Below are 19,208 nucleotides of genomic sequence, written 5' to 3'. Positions count from 1 at the left end.
ATTGACTTGTCATTGTTTTTCATAATCAAAAGCAATTGAAACAAATATAATCATTGTAAGAACCGCAATTGCACCGAATTCGTTAAGTAAAAACATTTGGTACCAAACAATAAAGAAGATACCAAATCATAAGCCAAATAAATTGACATGGTTTTTCTTAACCGGAAACAATTAAATCATAATAATCAATCCATACAGCATAATGGAACATATCAATTGTATCGAAATTTTGTTAAGCAAAAGCAAATATATGCAATAAACTCAAGCTTTTCTTAAACAACAGAGACGATTAACTAACAATAAAAATCATTACCTCAACTTCCACAACCACGACTCCCCAGAAAGATATATCATTTAAGCGCAAGTTCAAATAAGAACTCTCTCCCAGTGTGTTGTCATCCTCTCGCAAGAACAAAAGAACAACAACAAAAGAAACCTTTGCCAGAGAAAGATTGAATCAGTTTTAACTAATGCGTGTCAATAGCAAAAGTTCAAACCCGAAACACATATGTTATGCTAAACACAACTTATGTAAACATAAATTGATTATCAACATACTGTGACTTTTCACATATGAGTTTCAATCGGGACACATGATGATCCTTTGATAAAGCCTACCAACATGGGCTAGAACTTAATCCCGCTAAATCAAAAAGTCACACAAACCATAAGGGTTATCACCATATAAGAGCGAATATTTTGATTAATAAAAACTGAAATCAAACATCTCATAAATCCGAAAGCACATAACATTAAAATATAACACATGCTATGCAATCAGAACTATCAAATAATGAAACAAAGATTATAAAATAATAATTTTATTCATTCATATATAGATATTGATAGTTTTATTCAAATAGACCTTATACAAAATATCGAAATAAAATTTCAGCAATTTTGAATAGTCTATTTTACAAAGCAAGAACTGATTTGAAAATCAAATCTCTTCATGATGTTGAGATCTCTTTCGCTTAACAGGAACAATTATCCGAATTCCTTGAATATATCCTTGATCAAATAATAATTCCTCAACTTTGAGTAAGTTAGGTTCTCATTCGTTTAATCTTTTCATGAGTAATTCTTGTTGTTTGACAAGATGAGCTTGAACAAGTAGAGATTTCTCAAGAAAACGCTTCAACATCATGACCTCTAGCTTTGTTTCTGCACAAATACGTGCCATTTGTGAAACTCTTTTTCATAATCGATCATGGAGTATACATATTGATATTATTGCAAGAGGTGGTTCCGTTTTTATCTAATCCGTTGGAGTTGAATAAAACGGAAGGATTACAGGCCATTTTTCAATATAACTCTCTGAAACCTTTACAAAGAGTTTTGCATGGTAATCTATATTGTACATAATTCTTGTTCTAAGAGGAATAGACAAGATTTTTTTCCTTAAGAGACATAAGAGATTACCGAAACTTTATATATCAATAGTTTCCAAAGCCTTTGTCACTGATTATGGAAATCAATAATATTCTTCTTTAATATAAATAAAAAGGTTTTAAGAAAGTTCCTTCTTGTAAATATTTTCCATAAATCTCACAAGCTTTAGACTATTGTACTATATACACTAAACTCATCAAACAATAGTTTGAGCACTTCATGAGTCAGTGTATATAATCAAGATACTAAGTATCTAGTTGAGACAGATTATTCTCTTCAACAGTTGTAGAAAATCTTCCTTTGTATGTTTTCTTAGGGATCTTACATCTCTTGCAAGACGGACCAAACTTATCATAGAAAAGACTATCATCAAGATATGTAAGTATTACCTTATGTGGTGATGGACTGGAGAATTTTTTATATTCCTTTTTGTTTGGTTCCACCGTCTTCTTCGGTACCCATTTCCATGATTTGCTAGTCTTTAGGACCTCCTTCCTTTTGCGATGTACTACTCTTTGAAATCCCTTCTGATGATTTTCAGGAACTCTTTGATCTGAGAAAATCAGAGTTATGTATGAGTTTTTTCGAAAGAGGTCTCTTGCTACAACCTTGATTAAAAGTTGTTCTTTTAGAGTTTGAACAAGATGATTGTTGACTAGGGATGCACATGGGTCGGTTTGGGTCGGTTTTGGCCTCACCCACCACCCAACCCACTGATGGAGGGTAACAGAAGTTGTCACCCGCAACCGACCCAACATCACAATGGGTCGGTTTTCACCCGACCCACATTACGGCGGGTTTGGTCGGGTGGGTGGTGGGTTACCCACCATAAAATAAAATGACATTACAGATTTAGAAAGTGTTTACTTAATAGTGTTTTACTGTTTACATAATAAAGTTGATGCAAAGTTGCAAACTCCAAAGTGATAAAGCTAACAATAAAAAGGAACAGAGTTCAATTGTTCAAAGCTCAAAAGATAAAAGAGTGCATTACTATTGAGTATTGCATACTATACTAAACCCTAGTATGTAAATTAGTTACAGACTTACAGTAAAAAAGATGAACTCAGAAAGATCAAGCTACTGACAATGACCCTTGGCGTCATTACCTTGTCTAAGCCAATAGGAATCAATCATCTATGACGATGGAAGAAGCAGCAAGGTCACCGAATAGCTCTGCAAGCGAAATGAACAATTATAATGAATGAAAGGGTAGATGAATTTCTTGAAACAAGTAAAATAGCTCTGCAAGAGAATGATGAAAATATGGAGTTAAATAAGCAAAAGGATAATCTTGGTGAAGATTACGTTTGGACTGATTACATGTCATTGCCATTTTACTCAAAATGTGAGTTCTAAATTGGAAAACAGATATGGTTTTAAAGTAGTTTAACTCTTAATGATGTTTATAGTTTATGTTGGATCTAAATTATTATTACAGGTGATTAGTGAAACTCTGAGAATGGCAAACATAATCAATGGGGTCTGGAGAAAAGCTCTCAAGGATGTTCAAAACTTCAAATCAAAGGTAAAAATAATTTACAGATCAAAGGAATTTAATTATTAATTTATCTACTGATCAGAATTTATGAATTAATAATTTGCAGGTTACTTGATACCTAAGGGATGGTGCGTGTTAGCTTCTTTTAGTTCAGTTCACATGGATGAAGAGAATTATGACAACCCTTATGAATTTGATCCTTGGAGGTGGCAGCAACAGGTATGTTAATTCACATATGTTTAGATGATTATGTTTGGTTAATTAAATTCAAAAGAAGTCCACTAATCAATATTCCAATGTGCTCATTACTTTTTGAACATGTATGCGAATCATTTACGCAGAGCTAAAGTACCATAAATGTTGAATCAAATTATATTGGCTTAATCAAATAAAAACAATAGAGCCAAGGAAAATTTAGACATACCAGACTCAGCAATATCAATATCCTCCTCCTCGACTCCAAGGGTAGATGAATCCATGTTTATTGGTGTTCGTAACCAATTTTGTAACAAAATTAAGGCCTCAAGTGTCTTGGGCTTTAAGGAGCTTCGAAAAGGATCCAAAATTCTTTTTCCGGTACTAAATGTTGATTCTGAAGCAACGGAAGAAACGGGAATAGCAAATATATCTTTAGCCATAAGTGGAAAAATGTCAAACCTCGTAGCATTTACCTTCCACCATTGTAATATATCAAAAGTAGCATTTTCATTGGTGGGTGTGTAGATCGGTTCAGCCAAGTACCTTTCTACCTCAGATCTCCCAGTGTCCTCCACATTATTCAATTGATGCTTTCGTTTATTCCTTCCCGCCATATACTTGGCCTTGCTAGAAATAGTACTTCCAAAACTCGAAGAACTTTGAGTAGAAGTAGAATTAGTCTTGCCCACAGATTCTGATGAAGATACTGCACATCTAACATTTTCTGCTTTATAAGCTGCAAACAACTCCACAAATTTTTTCAGAACTTCTTCAACCCATTTTTCTACAAGTTTTTTCTTCATTGTTGGGTCATAATGCACAATTAAATCTTCAACAGTCACAAATAATCCATGTTCTTTCTCTCGTGGATCAAGAAGTACATCCATAAACATCAACGAATTCATCTTTCTGTATGTTCCCCAATATTTGTTGTACTTGAGAAACATTACAGCACCCATGTGGCTTAAGAAAGGGTCCTCATGTGTATTTTTCCATTCTTCTAATTCTTGACGAACAGTACCAAGTTCCAATAAGAAAGAATGAGAAGCTGAAAATACAACAGTTGCTTCATAAAATACGTGTAGAAACTCAATCATAACTCTCGCATTGCACCAATCGTATCGTTCAGGAGCATGCACTTTTGGCGTGTTTTTTTTCTTGGCTTTCCTGACAGCAGCAGAATCTTCTTCTTCAGTAGTATCAAGTTCTTCTTCATTGTCTGATTCCAGATCATAATCAGCATCAAGATCAACAGTGTCATCACCATCACCCATAATATTATCTGGTACTGGAATATCAAAGCAAAACTCTTCACAAAATGCCTTATCCAACTCACGTAACCTTTCAAATGCCTTTTCATATCTTTCAGCGGCAACAAGCATTAAGTAAGTAAAATTCCACCGCGTTCTCACATCTAATATCAGACCCTTTTTACAATCTATTCTTTCCGACTCAGCATCCTCCGTAAACCTTTTATATCTTGCGGGAGATTTCGTGACATATTTTACCACTGCCCTGATCCTGAGAAGTGATGTATGATACTTCTTCATACCGTCCTTCACAACAAGTGCAAGTACGTGAGCCGCACATCGAACATGTAAATGTTTAGCTCCGAGTAATGCAGAACCCCAACTCTGAACTCTCTTCCTCAAATAGTCAACAACAACTTTATTTGCAGACGCATTATCAAGCGTCACAGTGAAAACATTTTCAATTCCTCAGTCTAGCAAACATTTCGCCAAAGCCTCTCCAATTTTTGTACCTTCATGGCTATCAATCAAGCAAAAACAGATAATTCTTTTATGTAGTTTCCAGTGATGATCAATGAAATGCGCAGTCACTACCATATAATTGTAATTCTACGATGACGTCCAAGTGTCAGTAGTAAGGCACACTCTTACCTTGTTTGCTTTGAAATAACTTTTCAGATTAGCCTTCTCTGTCAAAAACAGCTTGCACACATCACGGTATATTGTCATACGACTTGGAAGCTTAAATCGAGGCTCAAGATACTTACAAAAAGCTATAAAACCTTCACCTTCAACAATTCTAAAAGCCATTTCATCGGTAACGATAAATCTAATCAGCGCTCTCCTGCACGCATCTTGAGAAAAAGACACCCCAACCAACTGTGGTTCCTCTCCAAGCTTGCAAGGCTGGAAGTCAAGTGTTTGTTGTCCGTCAGCTCTAGCCTCATTCATTTCATTCTTATACTTCTGACACTTATCCAAATGATGTTGGAGATTAGAAGTCCCATGTTTCTTACCATCCAAATTTTTCTTACCAATCTTGTAATTAGCCTTTTTGCAATATTTACATTTCGCTCTCTCACCATTTTCATAAATATCATAGTGATCCCATACCTTTGATCTCTTCACACTAGCATTAGGATTATTAGCTAATGTTTCACCTGCGGCACAAGCATGTGAAGGTTCAGAAGCTGGTGTAGATGAGCCAGCGGTACTCCCTGTCCCTGCTGATGGTTCATGCACTTGTCCAGAACGCGGTGGACGTGGAGGGGGAGGTCCCATTTGTGATACCACTCCATGTATAATTGGAAGATTAGAAGCAGAATCATCTTCTGAGATTTCAACCATGGTAACCTGCACAAAAGAAACAAGTTACATCAGTAAAACACATTACAATCAAACACCATACTCAATTGAATATTTGCAACAATTGAAAGTACTAACACCATACTGAATTGAACACCATACTCATGACTTAGTTCAAATACCAAATAAATTAACTAGGTTGTACTAAAGAACTGAGATTGATTTAAAATTTAAAATCAAACTACTGGTTCTGAACATAAATGAGTAATTCCAAATACTGATTGTTGCAGCTTAGAAGAATAATAACACCTCTAAAAACACATAAACATTAACAACGAGGTCCACAGTAAGACTTCTCCCTGATATTATCATTTATACAAACAAGTTGTATTCGTCTCATCTAACTATCTCAATGAATCAGTAAAATAAGAAAAACCAATTTGGGTTTTTCAATAAACATCCCAAAGAATCCTTAGAATCTACTGATTAAACTCTTCATTACTGAGTTCTAACATCATACCAATTCATTCCAAACTGAAATTAAAAAACGACACCCTAAACAGATAAACCCTAAATTGAAAATTACAAGAAATCACATCATCAAAAAATTACAAGTTTACAGCGGTTCCTAATCTTACCTTCCGTTATTGGTTTGCTTCTGGTGATGCCGATGATCCACAAAGCGAAAGTGAAGAAAAAAGAATGGAGTCTGTCTGAGACTCTGAGAAGGAGAGAAGAGGCCGCGGAAGAGAAGGGTTCGTGAAAAATGCGATTAGGTTAGGTCTTTTATTCATCAATTCAACGGATGTGATAATTCATTCTAGGTTAGAATTAGATAGTCTAAGGGTCAGGAATCCTATGTTAGTTTTGGGCGGGTGGGTGGGTCGGTTCGGGTGACGGAAGTTTCTACCCGCAACCGACCCAAGATAGGTGGGTTCTGGCGTGCCTCACCCATAGTCGACCCATGCCTAGGTGGGTTGAATCGGGTGCGGGTATTTTTGGTCGGGTACGGGTAGGGTCGGCGGGTTGGGTCGGGTATGTGCAACCCTATTGTTGACAATCTCTTAAAACATGACCTTTAATTCCACAATGAAAACATGTTTTGTAATGATTTTTATGATGTTATGGGAAACTCTGATGTGAGTAGTTCATCTTAGAATCACCACAGAATACAAAAGCTTCTTTAGAAGATAAAATTTTCTTTCGAGAGCCTTCAATGTCAGCCTTTTTCTTTTTTGAGGAATAGGTCAAATCATAATTTATGGATTTATCCGGATAGGATATTACCAGTTGATTTTTTGACATCAAGGAATGTTTCTCATCTTTTATCCTTTTGACAAGTTTGGAAACTGTCTTAATCTCAGAATATGGGATTTTTAGGGAATTGTATTTGTCTGAGACTGATTTTCTTAGGAGCCCGGTCCTCTTTTCTTGATCAATGTTTTACATAGTTTCTCTTCCAAGGATTGAATCTTCGAGGAAGATGTGATCTTGAGAGAATCTAGTTCTACTTTCAAGGTAGTCAGATCAAGAATGAGTTGATCATTTTCAGCTTTCATACAACACAAGTCTTCTAGAAGCTTTCCTTCTCTTCTTAGTGCAAGAGTAAGTTCAGTTGCACATGAGAGAAATTGTACACTTAGTTCATTTAGATGCGATGGTTTTATATTCATACAATCAATGTCTTCTCTATCGTTATTTGAATCATTGATTGTGAACACGGGGCTTAACTTAACCTCTTCTTGAGAATATTCAGACATATTTCAGAAGAGCAAGTAGAACTTGTGGAAAAAACCCGTTTTAAACATTTGCTAAAATTAAACTCATAGAGAGACATGCCGAAATTTTGGGATACGTTAACTGAGTCTATTTTAGGTTTTACTTTACCTCTTTGTAGACTCATATCTTATAGGTTGGATCGCACAAAACATAGATTGTTAGATATTTTCGTGTTTGCCTGCTCTGATACCAATTGAAAAGACGAGCATACCCAAATACACCACAATCTTTTATTTATCAACCTATAAGTCTTTTACCAAGTATGATCGTCTATGGACAGAATCGAGATAATAAAACAACTTTGATACACACTTCGTGTGATCGTCTATGGATACGAGATTGATAAAATAAAACAACAAGATCACTTGTGTGATTGACTATGGATTCAAGATTGAGACGATACGACAACGAAGTGATCACTTGATAATAGGTTCGGTAATAACCGAAACTCTATAGGATCAATATCTAGTGTTACGGATTAACGTACAAGTGAAATTTACTTTAATTATAATAAAACAATTATAATGCGGAATAATAAAGTAAATGGCACAACAAGATTTTGTTAACGAGGAAACCACAAATGCAGAAAACCACGGGTCCTAGTCAAGTTTTGAATACTCTCAGAATTAAGCCATTATACAAATTCTAATACAAACTTCGTATAGTTGAGACCAAGTAGACTACCCTTAGATACTTTGTTTCCTCAGTATCCCTGCGCCTTCGACTTCTAGAGTCACGCACGTGAATCACCAATCCTTTAGATCGTACTCCAAATAGTAAAGGATAAATTTGTTTGGTAACCACTCTATTGAATCTTGGTAATAAGATATTATGAGTCGTTGACAAAGGCTCTTCCATTTAATCTAATAAACTCCTTTGTCTGGTTAGATCAATCTATCCTTTGATTACCTAAATAATCAAACTCTAGATTCGCAATCAATCAATATAGATCTCAAAGAGAAACTATATGGTGATGCCAATCTCACACAACTAATCAATCAAGTTTATCAAAGATAAACACGATTCTAGTTGAACCCAGCCGATCAAGGTTTGTGTGCACAATTCACAAGATACGAAAACTAATAAGAAAAACTTCGTCGTCTTCAAATCTTCGTTTGTATTCAATAACCTGCACAACACCACTTGAAACCTCTTGTGATCAATCACGCACAGAACGGAATCTGTTAACATTGGATTATCACAAGATGTCTTTAGATACGAAAATGGTTCTAAAGATTTTGTCAATACTTTGATCTAGTTTGAGTGAGCCTTATATCAGAAGAGAAGGTTCTCAAGAATAAACAAACTAGGTGCAATCAAAGTTTCAACAACCGTTAGTCAATCAAATCAAAAATCGAAAACTACAATAATAATGCAATTATCTAGTTTCCCACCAACGGTACTCGTAGAGATTTTTGATCCCACAGAAGTCTTTAAACGAGCGATCGTAAGAGATTTCACCTAATTAGGGTACTTTCCTCTCCAGATAGACGGCTCCACCAGAAACAACAAGAATGAAGTTTGCCTAGCTCTTAGGATAGTTTGCAATAAACGCAAACTCAAATTTTTGTACACCAAGGTTGTTTGGACAACAAGGAAATTCCAAAACTGAAAATATTCTCATTAAAGTACCTAATTTAGGTTTTCCTATTTCCACTTAAATGCTAAACCATATTTTCGAAAACTCTCATAGAAAACTTCTATTATTAGTCTAGCACATTAACTACTAATATTTTCCAAAGCATTTGCTTTAATTGCTGGTAATTAAAATATATATGATGAAAATCATAATTAAATGTTTTTCACTCTTTCGGACATGGGATCACCTTGAGTATCAAGGAATATCTTTGAATAATTAATGATAAGAGTTATGTACATGTTCAAATAATGTCGATATCTAGAAGCTTCTCATCTTAGCAAACCTGAAACCCTAATTCACAAACATCATGAAGAAATATGTGAATCATGGAAACTTGGTATTTCTCATGAAACCGATTATACCATCACTCCTAAATATGTTGTGACAGGTTGTAACATGATTCCCAAGATAAGCTGTAACCGGTGACACCTTTATCCACAAAGTAGCTTGTGACCGGTTATACCTTGCTTCCCGAAGTAGCTTGTGATCGGTTACACCTTGATTCCCAAAGATAGCTTGTGACCGGTTACAACTAACTCCCCAATTCATCTTGTGACCGGTTATACCTTGGATCCCAAAGTAACTTGTGACCGGTTACAACTTGCATTCCAATATAGCTTGCGATCGGTTACATCTTGATTTCCAATGTAACTTATGACCGATTACAACTTGCTATATTATATAGGCTATGAGAGGTTATAACATAAATCTCAACAAGTTAAGATAGGTTCTACCTTGTCATCTAATATTGGTCATTCAAAAGATATTCAATAAAGAACCTGACCAATCATGATTTCCTTTTGATTATGAAACAAGTTCATATATGTGCTTCCTTTAAACAAATGTTATAAAACATTGTTTCCTACAGTGAAATCATACCTATATAATGCACACATAATCAAACAACTATATACAATAGATTATGTCGATGTCGTATTTACGAAGTTCAAAAGATAAGTGTTATACTTCGTAATTCAATAAATTCCTTGACACTTTGATCATAATGTCATGACCAAGTATAACCACTAGAGTATTATTTATATACATCTTCGCATGTTATGTTTTCAATATAATCCGACTTGAAAGATACGTTAGGAATGGAAACAAGATCAAGTCAATATTACTAACCTCAAGAGGAAGGATGATGTCGTTGTTGTAGTCGTTACTTCTTCACATTCTTCAGGTATTTATAATAATACTTGTATGTTCAACATTCCTAGACTTTCTAGTCTAACCTAAACGAAGTTGACTCTAGTATTTAATCAAGCGACTTTAGATAAGTTTTGGTACTAAAATATGACAACCAAACTTGACATACCAACGCTTGGTGGGTTAAACCGAGCTAGGATCTAACTGAAGTCATCTCCAAGTTCACATCAGTTTGATCAACAATATACAGGTTCGAAAGCTTATCCACATTATTCTGTTACATCATTATCTGGAAATCAATCCTGGAATGATTCTCATAATCGTGGCAATTTTGGAAGATCTGGTAATTCTGGTTTTAGAGGTAATAGAAATGATGGAAGATTCAGAGGAGGTTTTAGAGGTGAAGGAATTGTGCTATATTTGGTCGTTAAGGAAATTCAAACAATTTTTATCCTTCTCCAAGATACAACTACTATATATGTTGAATGCCAGCTTTGTAAGAAGCCAGGTCACTTAGCTCCAGAATGCAGATACAGATATACACCTAGTGATAACTCAATGATGCAAGCCTATTATACTTCTAATGACTCTTACGGTGATGATTATGAAGATTACTGGTGCACTGAGCCTGGAGCATTTGTTGTTTATAATAAAGATTTTGCACCTTCTTCCTCTGGATGGATACCTGACTCAGGAGCTAAATATCACATCACTTCAGACTTATCCAATCTCAATTTGCACTATGAATACCAATGAACTGATCAAGTGAGAGTTGGCAATGGATCAGGTTTGAACATTACTCATACTGGCTCTTCTACATTACATAATGACTCTTATAAGTTTACTATTTCCATGTCCTTCATGTACCATCTATTACCAAGAATTTGATCTCAGTACTTCAATTTACTAAGGAGAATAACTGTTATTCTGAATTTTATTCTGATAAAATTTCTTAAGGATATGGTCACCCACAAAGTTCTACTTCATGGTCCTGTTAGAGAGGGTTTGTATCACATGGGGTTCACCACTGCTCAACTAAAACAAGCATTATCTTCTGGAGTCTCTTCATCAGCACAATGGCACAATAAGCTTGGTCATCCAGCATATCAGACACTCAAGCATATTCTCTCTTCTGTGGATGAGGTTATTGATTCTCATTTATCTTCTACAATTTGCTCTTCATGTCAATCAGTAAAAGTCATGTTATTCCTTATCAAACTGGTTCAAGTAATAATAATATCTAGGTCCTTTAGATTTAGTCTTGATTTACTCTTCTCAACATATTTCAGTTATACAAAGTATGGATTGATTGGATTTCGAACAGTTTATGTTTGATATTTTTGTGGATTATTCGGAACACTTCTTTTTACCAATATATTTGCTCTTTAGCTTATTATATTTGATTTGATACACATAACAAGGTATAAATGATAAAAGAAATTCATCAAGAGAATGTGCATCCAATTGCTTTCTCCCAGGGGATTGGATGGAGGATAACACTAAACAGAAATTCATCAAGAGAATCTGCAACATTTGGAAATCAAGAACTGATATTGCTTTCTCTCAAGGGAACTTACGGGTCAATATTACTCTCAAGAAGGCTTATCAAGATTTCAAGCTGTGTATGGAGAATGCCCCTGCAGTCAACATCATCTGAACCAAGCCTGGATACCTTCGGATCACCCTTATGTCAAAATAAATATTAATGCAGCTTTCATTCCTAAAAATGGAACAGCAGGAGCCGTAGCTCAGGATTTCGATTCATCATCTATGGGTTGTGCTTCAATCACATTTGATGCTACGTCTTCTTTGCTAGCAAAAACCATTACCTGCAGACTTGGGATGGAACTGGGTTTAGAGTGCAAATTCAACAAATCATTATAGAAGGTGACGCTTCCATTGTGACTGCAGCTGTTTTGGGAGATATTAGGGATATGCCGTGGAGTATTCTTTCGGGAGTGCTCAAAATTAAGGACCCAACTGCTTTCTTCGATGATGTTCCATTTAGCATGTTCTCAAAAGTGCAAACTATGTGGCACACTCATGACAATGTAAATAGAAGGTGGAATGCAAATTCTCCACCGCTTTGTATTTCTGCAAACCTCAATTACAATTAAACGTTGTTTTTTACTGCCCAAACTAACCTTTGTGCAACCGGAGAAAAAAACTAGATTTTCACCATTTCATGTTCATTTTAACATCTTGATGTTCCGGATTTAGAGAGCCGTGAAACAAGCAATTTTTACTAGTCATAAGATTCAGTTACAGACACAGTAAGAAATATCACCAATTCAATTAAAAAAAATATATTAAAAACAGAAACAAACATTTTCTTTATACTAAACGTATCTTCATTTCCTCATTGATGATAACAAAAGTATCATCAATTCTGTAAAAGACAAAGCAGAAAAAAAAATACTGTTACTATCACAAAATTTTAAATATACAAAAAAAGAGTAGTTTAATAAGAAACTAAGAACTCGTCTACCTCAATGAGTTGATGTTCACTTCCTGGAGCCATATTGTCAAAAACACCTGCAGCAGAAATGTTTCGAGAGGTTGTTGGATGGTTAGACAAAGTAAAGTTTGCCTAAAGCCATTTTCTTTTTGTTAGAACGAGTTTCAGACTGCTGTATGTGCCTATTTTTTCAGGACAGGGGAAATGCTGTCAGGAAGTAAAGATTTTTACAGATATGTATATATAACCATTCACTGTGCGTTATTTGGTTCTTTTTGTCAAATCACGAACCATTCACCAATGTTTTTCTCTAAAACACATCCACCATGCACCAACTAACAAGTACCAATAGAAAAGAGTACGTACCTCTAAAGCTTTCGGGTCTGGTTGAGTATGATCTCTTCTGTCAACTGAATCACTCCATTTATATCCAGCTATTCTAGGAAGAAGTGGCTCACAAATCTTTCTAGAATACAGGTTGCACGCAGACAAATCATCTGTTTCTCCGGGGTAAAGCTCATCTGACCAAAAATATGCATCCGTTTGTGGTTTGGATTCTTCAGAAATAATGGATAGTAATTCGATCAGAACCATCCGCTACTCATGTCATGAAATAACCAAGAAGATTAGAAATCAAAAAAGAAAGCCAGAGGTAGGGTTGCTGCAAAAAAAAGGCATACCTTGAGAATTAGCTCTAAATGAAACATCTGAACAAGCTCTTTCGCCAAATTCTCTAGCATTCAGAAAATATCAATGAGAAAATTATGAACTCATATTCATTTAGTATTTTCCGGATTTTACTGCCACCATGCGAAATAATAAGCTATATAGCGACATTTTTAAACTGCAGTGCTCACACCATACTCAAATACCGCCATAAGAAACAAAACAACAAAAGAAAAATCAGAAATTGGAATCCTGTAGCGAAGTTAATTTCCTCAATACCTCATAATGTTAGTGAATAATAACTGGCAGGATATTGTAGCATACCAAAATCTGAGATTGAGAAGAACTTGAAAACTGGAACGCCTCCACAGTCACCATTGTCATTATCTACCTTGTTACAGCTCGAATACTGAATGAGTGGACTACCAGTTGGCCCTTTGACAAAAGATTGCATGGAATTAGATACGGTAATCATCTGAGAGACAACACCAACCTGAGGAAAAGAACATATATCCCTAGATTAAAATACACAAATTCAGCTAAACTCAGTTTAAGGATGCAACATAAAGTTAAATAAAAGATCCTGCAGGTCCATTTGTAACCAAACTCGTTGAGCCTAGATAATTAGCTTATCTGCTTCATCAGCTTGGACATGTGCAAGACGCACTTCAAGGTGACCATTAGGGAACAATCTCATGTTAATGAGTAGATCAAATCTATCTTTTACGTCTGTTTGTTCATACTACTGACTGATCCATACAAAATCAGCCATGTATGTGTATATTGCATCCACAGGGTTGTGCCAGATAATCAGAAGTCTTGATGTCATATTGTCTAATTTTACACAGAATACATAAGTATCAAATATGTAGCCTGTGCCCTCGTTCACTCTATTAAAAGTAAGATGCACCCCCATCAAATGCGGAGTCTGACAACAACTCCGAAAGATGAAAGTTTGTTGGCAGAGCCCCTCATGGCCCGCACCGAGGCAAACTCTGAATAAAAGTAGGGTCAGAAGGTTGAACAACTTAGAGACATAATACATACCATTTCTCTATAAGATGATAATAGCTTTTTCTGATGCAGCCCCTGAGGCAAGATTCAGATGGTAAACATTTTGAGACAATATATTAATTTAGAACATCAAAGGAAAAAAAAATGCAATTAGCAATAGAAAACCTTTACCCTATTAGATTTTAAATGCTATCTTTCATGTAAATACCAGAATAACTTATAAATGCATAATGACATACCCTAAACATTTGTCTTAAATTTAGACAACATAGTTTACCAATAGATAAACACAAAAGGGAAATACAGATCGGGACGACTCACATAATTAATGGCAACAACCTTTTTACATTGAGATGTTGGGTAAGCAAACCTCAATATACATGCAACAGTTTTCCTGATGGAGCAACATATATATTTGCAAGGGTAAATGATGCCAACAGAAATAAGAGTACCCTTCGCAGTTAGTAAGTTAAAAATTGCAATAATGCCTTAAAAAATAGTTCAAGTAGTCATTTGTCCTATGAAGAGCTCGAATATTCCAGTGAAATATGTTTTGCGACTGCCCAATTTGTTGCTTTTAAGAAGAGTTAATCTAACGTGTAGAATTCACCTAGTCTACATTCTTAACAATATGTCATGCACCTCATGAGCAGTGCAATGCAAATACTGCAAAATCATGACCTAAACACATTCTGCGCAGATAACTAATTTAGCAAGTATTACAGACAGGTGAATCAAATCATTCTTTTTTCACTTCCATCAAATAGTTTAGCCAAACTAAGAACAGCGAAAAATTCATGTAACTTGAATATATTATTATCTCGCTCAACAAAAGATTCAAGGAACTAAAACCCAACACAGTAACCAATTTTTTTTTGAAGCAATGGACCCGCGGAAGGAAAAAAGATTACCTGCTGCTGAACTAACTTGATGCAAGCAGTCTCTCGAATATCAGGCATATCTTTCAAGACACCCAGATTCATTCCAGGCATATACCTGGTTCAACCTCATCCAACATTAGAACCTTAACAAATCAGGACAAAATAGAAACACGAAAATAAGAATTGACATAAATGACAGAAGTACCTCCGAGAAAGATAAGAATTGACGAAGTTGGTTGCATGAGTTCTTCCGCTAGATGATGCAGAGCTCCATTTCTGTGTGAGAGGCACCAATTTTGACCATTGATTTCTTAGGTTTCGCTGGGCTGAAGGTCTCCAAAGACGAATTACAGAACGGGAGGCAGTGCTAGGAGTGGATTTAGGAGTTTGAGGGTTTGATTCTGTCACATCAGAAGATGAAACAGAAGGTGAAACTAGGGTGTGCATTGTTGTTACTTGGAGACGCCTCGCTGCTCTTTCTTCGGGATTTTTGTTAAAGGGAAAGAAAAAAAAAATCTCTCCTTGTTACAGGGCCTAGATGTGCGATCCAACTAAATTCCTAAGATTGTATATAAGGGAAACTATGTAATGATTTTACATTATTCTTCTAATAATATTGTTCTTCTCCTTCCTCTTATCTCTGTTTCATCCATAATTCTCCTAAAACACGTTATCAAGCACGATGTTTTAGCCTTTGGATTTTCGATTTGTTTTGGGATTAACATTTTTCAAAGCACCCATTCAATGAGAGTTGTGTTCACAAGAACTTAAAATCCATACAGATGGTATACTTCAATACGAGCCTATCGCTGCCGTAAATTTTGAGCTTGGAGATCTACATATCAAATTTCCAATCAAAATTATTCATCGCAAACGTTAAAGAATGAAGATCAATTTTTGTTGGCCCCGTAATCAATCAAATACACTGTCGGAGGTAATACCTTAAAACTCTTCTCGTTTTTTATTTTTCTTTTGTCCGAAGGAAAGGTTATCTGCCATGTTACGCTTTATGATGCAATGCTTGATGTATATAATTGTCTTTACATCTGATTTTTTTGTCCTCATGTGGTTTGGGTATAAAATTTTTGATCTAAATTTTGTCCTCATGAGTAAATTAATTTCTTTTTATGGTTATGTTATTGCTTCATTTTACAATATTTATGTATTTTGCCTTATTGTATTATATATATATATACTAGACTATCGCTGCAGCAGTGAAGGCCGACCATAAAAGGGAACTACTTTTTAATAAAATGATACTGAAATTGATCGATTTCGATCAATCTAATGGCTATTTTAAAGAAATTTAAACTGTGAATCTGTTTGTTTAATGGTGTTTGACATCTGTAATCAATTTGATTGATGATCCCAAATTTGAGCTTAATTCATGAAATTGTGATTTCCAGAAAACCAATTTCAATTTTTCTGCACAAATATTGTGACAGATAAACTCACCATTTTTTCATCACCAAGGGACTTCCCCTTTGGTCGTCCTCCAATAATGGATGCAAATGTCTGATCTGTTGTGATATTGATGTCCAAGTTAGATTAGTTTTGGATTTAGTGAAACCATGATTGAAAGTTTTTCAGAGATATCATTATTGGTTAATTCTTTTTCTCTCATCATCTGCCATACTCTCAATTTTGATGTACTTTACTGCTACTTCGTAGGGTAGATATGCACTGTTTCGTTTACTATAGAACCACTAATATTGATCATGAATTGTCTTGTCCGTTCAAAAATTAATATTCGTCACATGCCTTTTTTTCCCCTTTTTTTTCCCTCTTTTTCCCTTCACTTAATACTGTTAACATTCTTTGAAAAGTAATAATAAATTAACTGATTGTCTCAATGTATTAGTGTACTCTATGCGTGCATGAATCTATATTATATTACTCTAAAGTGGTGATTTTTTTTACTACTCTGTGTGCATGATCCAAAATTCATGCCATGACTGTTATAATTTTTTTTTTCTTCCTATGTCATCTTGCAACGTATGCTTTGTAAAATTCACGCCATGACGGTTACACATTTCCTTATTATGTGTTTTGTAAATTATGACGATACAATGGATTATAATGGATTATAGTCTTCGCATTAATTGTTAATTTGGAATTAATTGTGATTAATCATTTTTATGTAACGTTTGACTGAACTTGCAATTCAATGGTGCGTTTTTGCTGTTGAAATTCTAATCCCGTCTGTTTCTGTAAAAAATCTTCCGACCCGGTCCGACACAATGCAACCCAGTTCCAGTTCAATCGGTTCCAAACCGGTCTGTCCAGTTTCCAGCTTGGTTGTGGTGTCCTGTTTTAGTTTCTAGCTTGGTTTTGGGTTGTGTGCGATCAAGTCTGTTCCGGTTCTGTCTATATACAGCAGGAACCAAATTTTGTTTTGAGGTATGTAACTAAAGACCGAATATTCATTGGGCTTATTTATCTGTTTTTTTTTAAGGACATGCCTAGTTCTAGTTTTTTTCTTAAGATAAATCCATAGGCGGTCAATTTAAGTTATGAGTGTTGACCCCGATCGTTAAGAATGTTGGTCTTAATGTTATTATGTTCTTTTGAATATGATATCGACCATAGTTCAATGATGTCTTTTGTCCAATTGGTTGTACCAACTCGATTCAAACATATTTATTTGGGGTTTAGAAGTACTTGAACACCATTATTACATACTTGGTATTTTTTTCCCAAAATTTGAATGTTCTTTGGAATGTAATCCACTTGCTCGACTATTAATCTGTCAGTAGTTTCAAAACATACGTTCAAATAAAATCACATGTATTCCAATTTTTGTGGAAAAACTCACAAAAGATGATATGAGTCAGAAAATTTACATTTCTCTACTTCATCGATGATACTAACGAACCAGTATATGTTGAAGTATGACGGCAAGAGAACTACCTTTATTAATATATTCAACCTAAAGTAAGTGGTTGACATGTGTAGTGAGATTCTCTTAGCTTATTGAGATAAAGAAATTTCTCAAATTAAGCTAAATGTAGCAAAATTTAAAATTGAAATAACCCCGAAGTAATGAGGGTTAGACGTACTGACTCATATAAAGCTTGTGAAAAGGGACATATATATCATGAGAAAAAGATGTATTTTTTCCAGTAGTAATGACACCAAAGTACAAGTATCAGCTGAATATGGGATGTAATTCTAGCTCCCATCATAAATGAAAGAGTTGGAAATGCACCTGGCCATAGGTGTTGATATTACAATGTAATGTGTGTATCATAGTAGCAACCAATTTTCACATAACTTTAATGGCAACAAGAACTTCGCCGGTCCAATTGACTATCTTATTCAGTTGAACTAGATCCAATATCTGCACATATGGAATGAAAACACGAAACATAAATTCTCTAAAAGCACTTGAGATATATTGGGTGAAACGTAATATATATTCAGTCTAAAGTACTTGGATTGAATCCCACTTTTATTACGTAATAATGCCACACCAATTATTAAAACTCTTAAGACCCAAATGTCTAACTCATAATTGTTTTTCTTCCACTAGCTTAAGGAATTTAAACTAGTTATTGAACTATTTCCTTATAATGTGACTACGAGGATTGGATCATCGAGCGCAACACTGCTGGAAAAAAAAATTGTTCTCAAGATAGAACAAAAACGTCATAAAATCTCTATATGTACCGAGAGATAATCACACTTTGTTAGATTCCAAAGAAACAGGATATCATGTGGAACCTGACTGTGATGATAATGTAATTGATTGCATCTTTTATAGTCACTAATGTATTTGGAAGGAAACATACTTTAGAGAGACTAATGAGTCAATTTAGTGAAATGGAAATCACTATAATATTAATTTGGATTATTGAATCCATATTGACTCCAACGATGAAATGTTGGAAATTGACTCATACCGACTTTGACATAACCATAAAGGCACTTTGGTTGTGACATGATGTTTCATTTTGAAAAGACTCATACGTACATC

At 34.9% G+C, this 19,208-nt stretch overlaps 2 protein-coding genes and 1 long non-coding RNA gene across 5 annotated transcripts; 1 reads left to right on the top strand and 2 right to left on the bottom strand.

Annotated features, from left to right (window-relative positions):
• Positions 1-2,728: 2,728 nt before the first annotated feature.
• On the top strand, positions 2,729-3,018 carry LOC113334638. Its single transcript, XR_003352879.1, has 3 exons — positions 2,729-2,740; positions 2,834-2,920; positions 3,000-3,018. It is a non-coding gene; the product is annotated as an uncharacterized LOC113334638 (long non-coding RNA).
• A 255-nt stretch (positions 3,019-3,273) lies between these two features.
• On the bottom strand, positions 3,274-6,018 carry LOC113356026 (zinc finger BED domain-containing protein RICESLEEPER 2-like). Its single transcript, XM_026599025.1, has 4 exons — positions 5,956-6,018; positions 4,993-5,694; positions 4,854-4,950; positions 3,274-4,757 (listed from the first exon to the last, which is right to left on the bottom strand). The coding sequence occupies exons 1-4, from the start codon at positions 6,016-6,018 to the stop codon at positions 3,274-3,276; spliced, it is 2,346 nt and encodes a 781-aa protein (XP_026454810.1).
• A 5,553-nt stretch (positions 6,019-11,571) lies between these two features.
• LOC113310449 lies at positions 11,572-16,217 on the bottom strand. Of its 3 annotated transcripts, XM_026559143.1 has the most exons (8): positions 15,438-16,216; positions 15,263-15,347; positions 14,385-14,426; positions 13,662-13,830; positions 13,352-13,404; positions 13,038-13,268; positions 12,702-12,748; positions 11,572-12,602 (listed from the first exon to the last, which is right to left on the bottom strand). In XM_026559143.1, the coding sequence occupies exons 1-8, from the start codon at positions 15,677-15,679 to the stop codon at positions 12,548-12,550; spliced, it is 924 nt and encodes a 307-aa protein (XP_026414928.1). In that variant the 5' UTR covers positions 15,680-16,216; the 3' UTR covers positions 11,572-12,547. The 3 variants fall into 3 exon arrangements, with proteins under 3 accessions (XP_026414928.1, XP_026414935.1, XP_026414942.1); XM_026559150.1 differs by lacking the exon at positions 14,385-14,426 and having other exon boundaries at positions 15,438-16,217; XM_026559157.1 differs by lacking the exon at positions 11,572-12,602 and having other exon boundaries at positions 12,711-12,853.
• Positions 16,218-19,208: the final 2,991 nt, after the last annotated feature.

This window comes from Papaver somniferum, chromosome 1, assembly GCF_003573695.1.
Source record: "Papaver somniferum cultivar HN1 chromosome 1, ASM357369v1, whole genome shotgun sequence".
Lineage (NCBI taxonomy): Eukaryota > Viridiplantae > Streptophyta > Magnoliopsida > Ranunculales > Papaveraceae > Papaver > Papaver somniferum.
Note: the sequence above shows the minus strand (reverse complement) of the source record. Positions and strands in the feature narration are given on the sequence as shown.

Coding starts and splice junctions, on each gene's coding strand:
- LOC113356026 (XM_026599025.1), bottom strand. CDS start 6,018: ATGATAATATCAGGGAGAAGTCTTACTGTGGACCTCGTTGTTAATGTT. Junction 5,695..5,955: donor ATGTTTATGTGTTTTTAGAG/GTGTTATTATTC, acceptor TCTTTTGTGCAG/GTTACCATGGTTGAAATCTC. Junction 4,758..4,853: donor CTTGATTGATAGCCATGAAG/GTACAAAAATTG, acceptor CTGCAAATAAAG/TTGTTGTTGACTATTTGAGG.
- LOC113310449 (XM_026559143.1), bottom strand. CDS start 15,679: ATGCACACCCTAGTTTCACCTTCTGTTTCATCTTCTGATGTGACAGAA. Junction 13,405..13,661: donor CTTCTCAATCTCAGATTTTG/GTATGCTACAAT, acceptor TCTGAATGCTAG/AGAATTTGGCGAAAGAGCTT. Junction 12,749..13,037: donor CAGACCCGAAAGCTTTAGAG/GTACGTACTCTT, acceptor TTTCTGCTGCAG/GTGTTTTTGACAATATGGCT.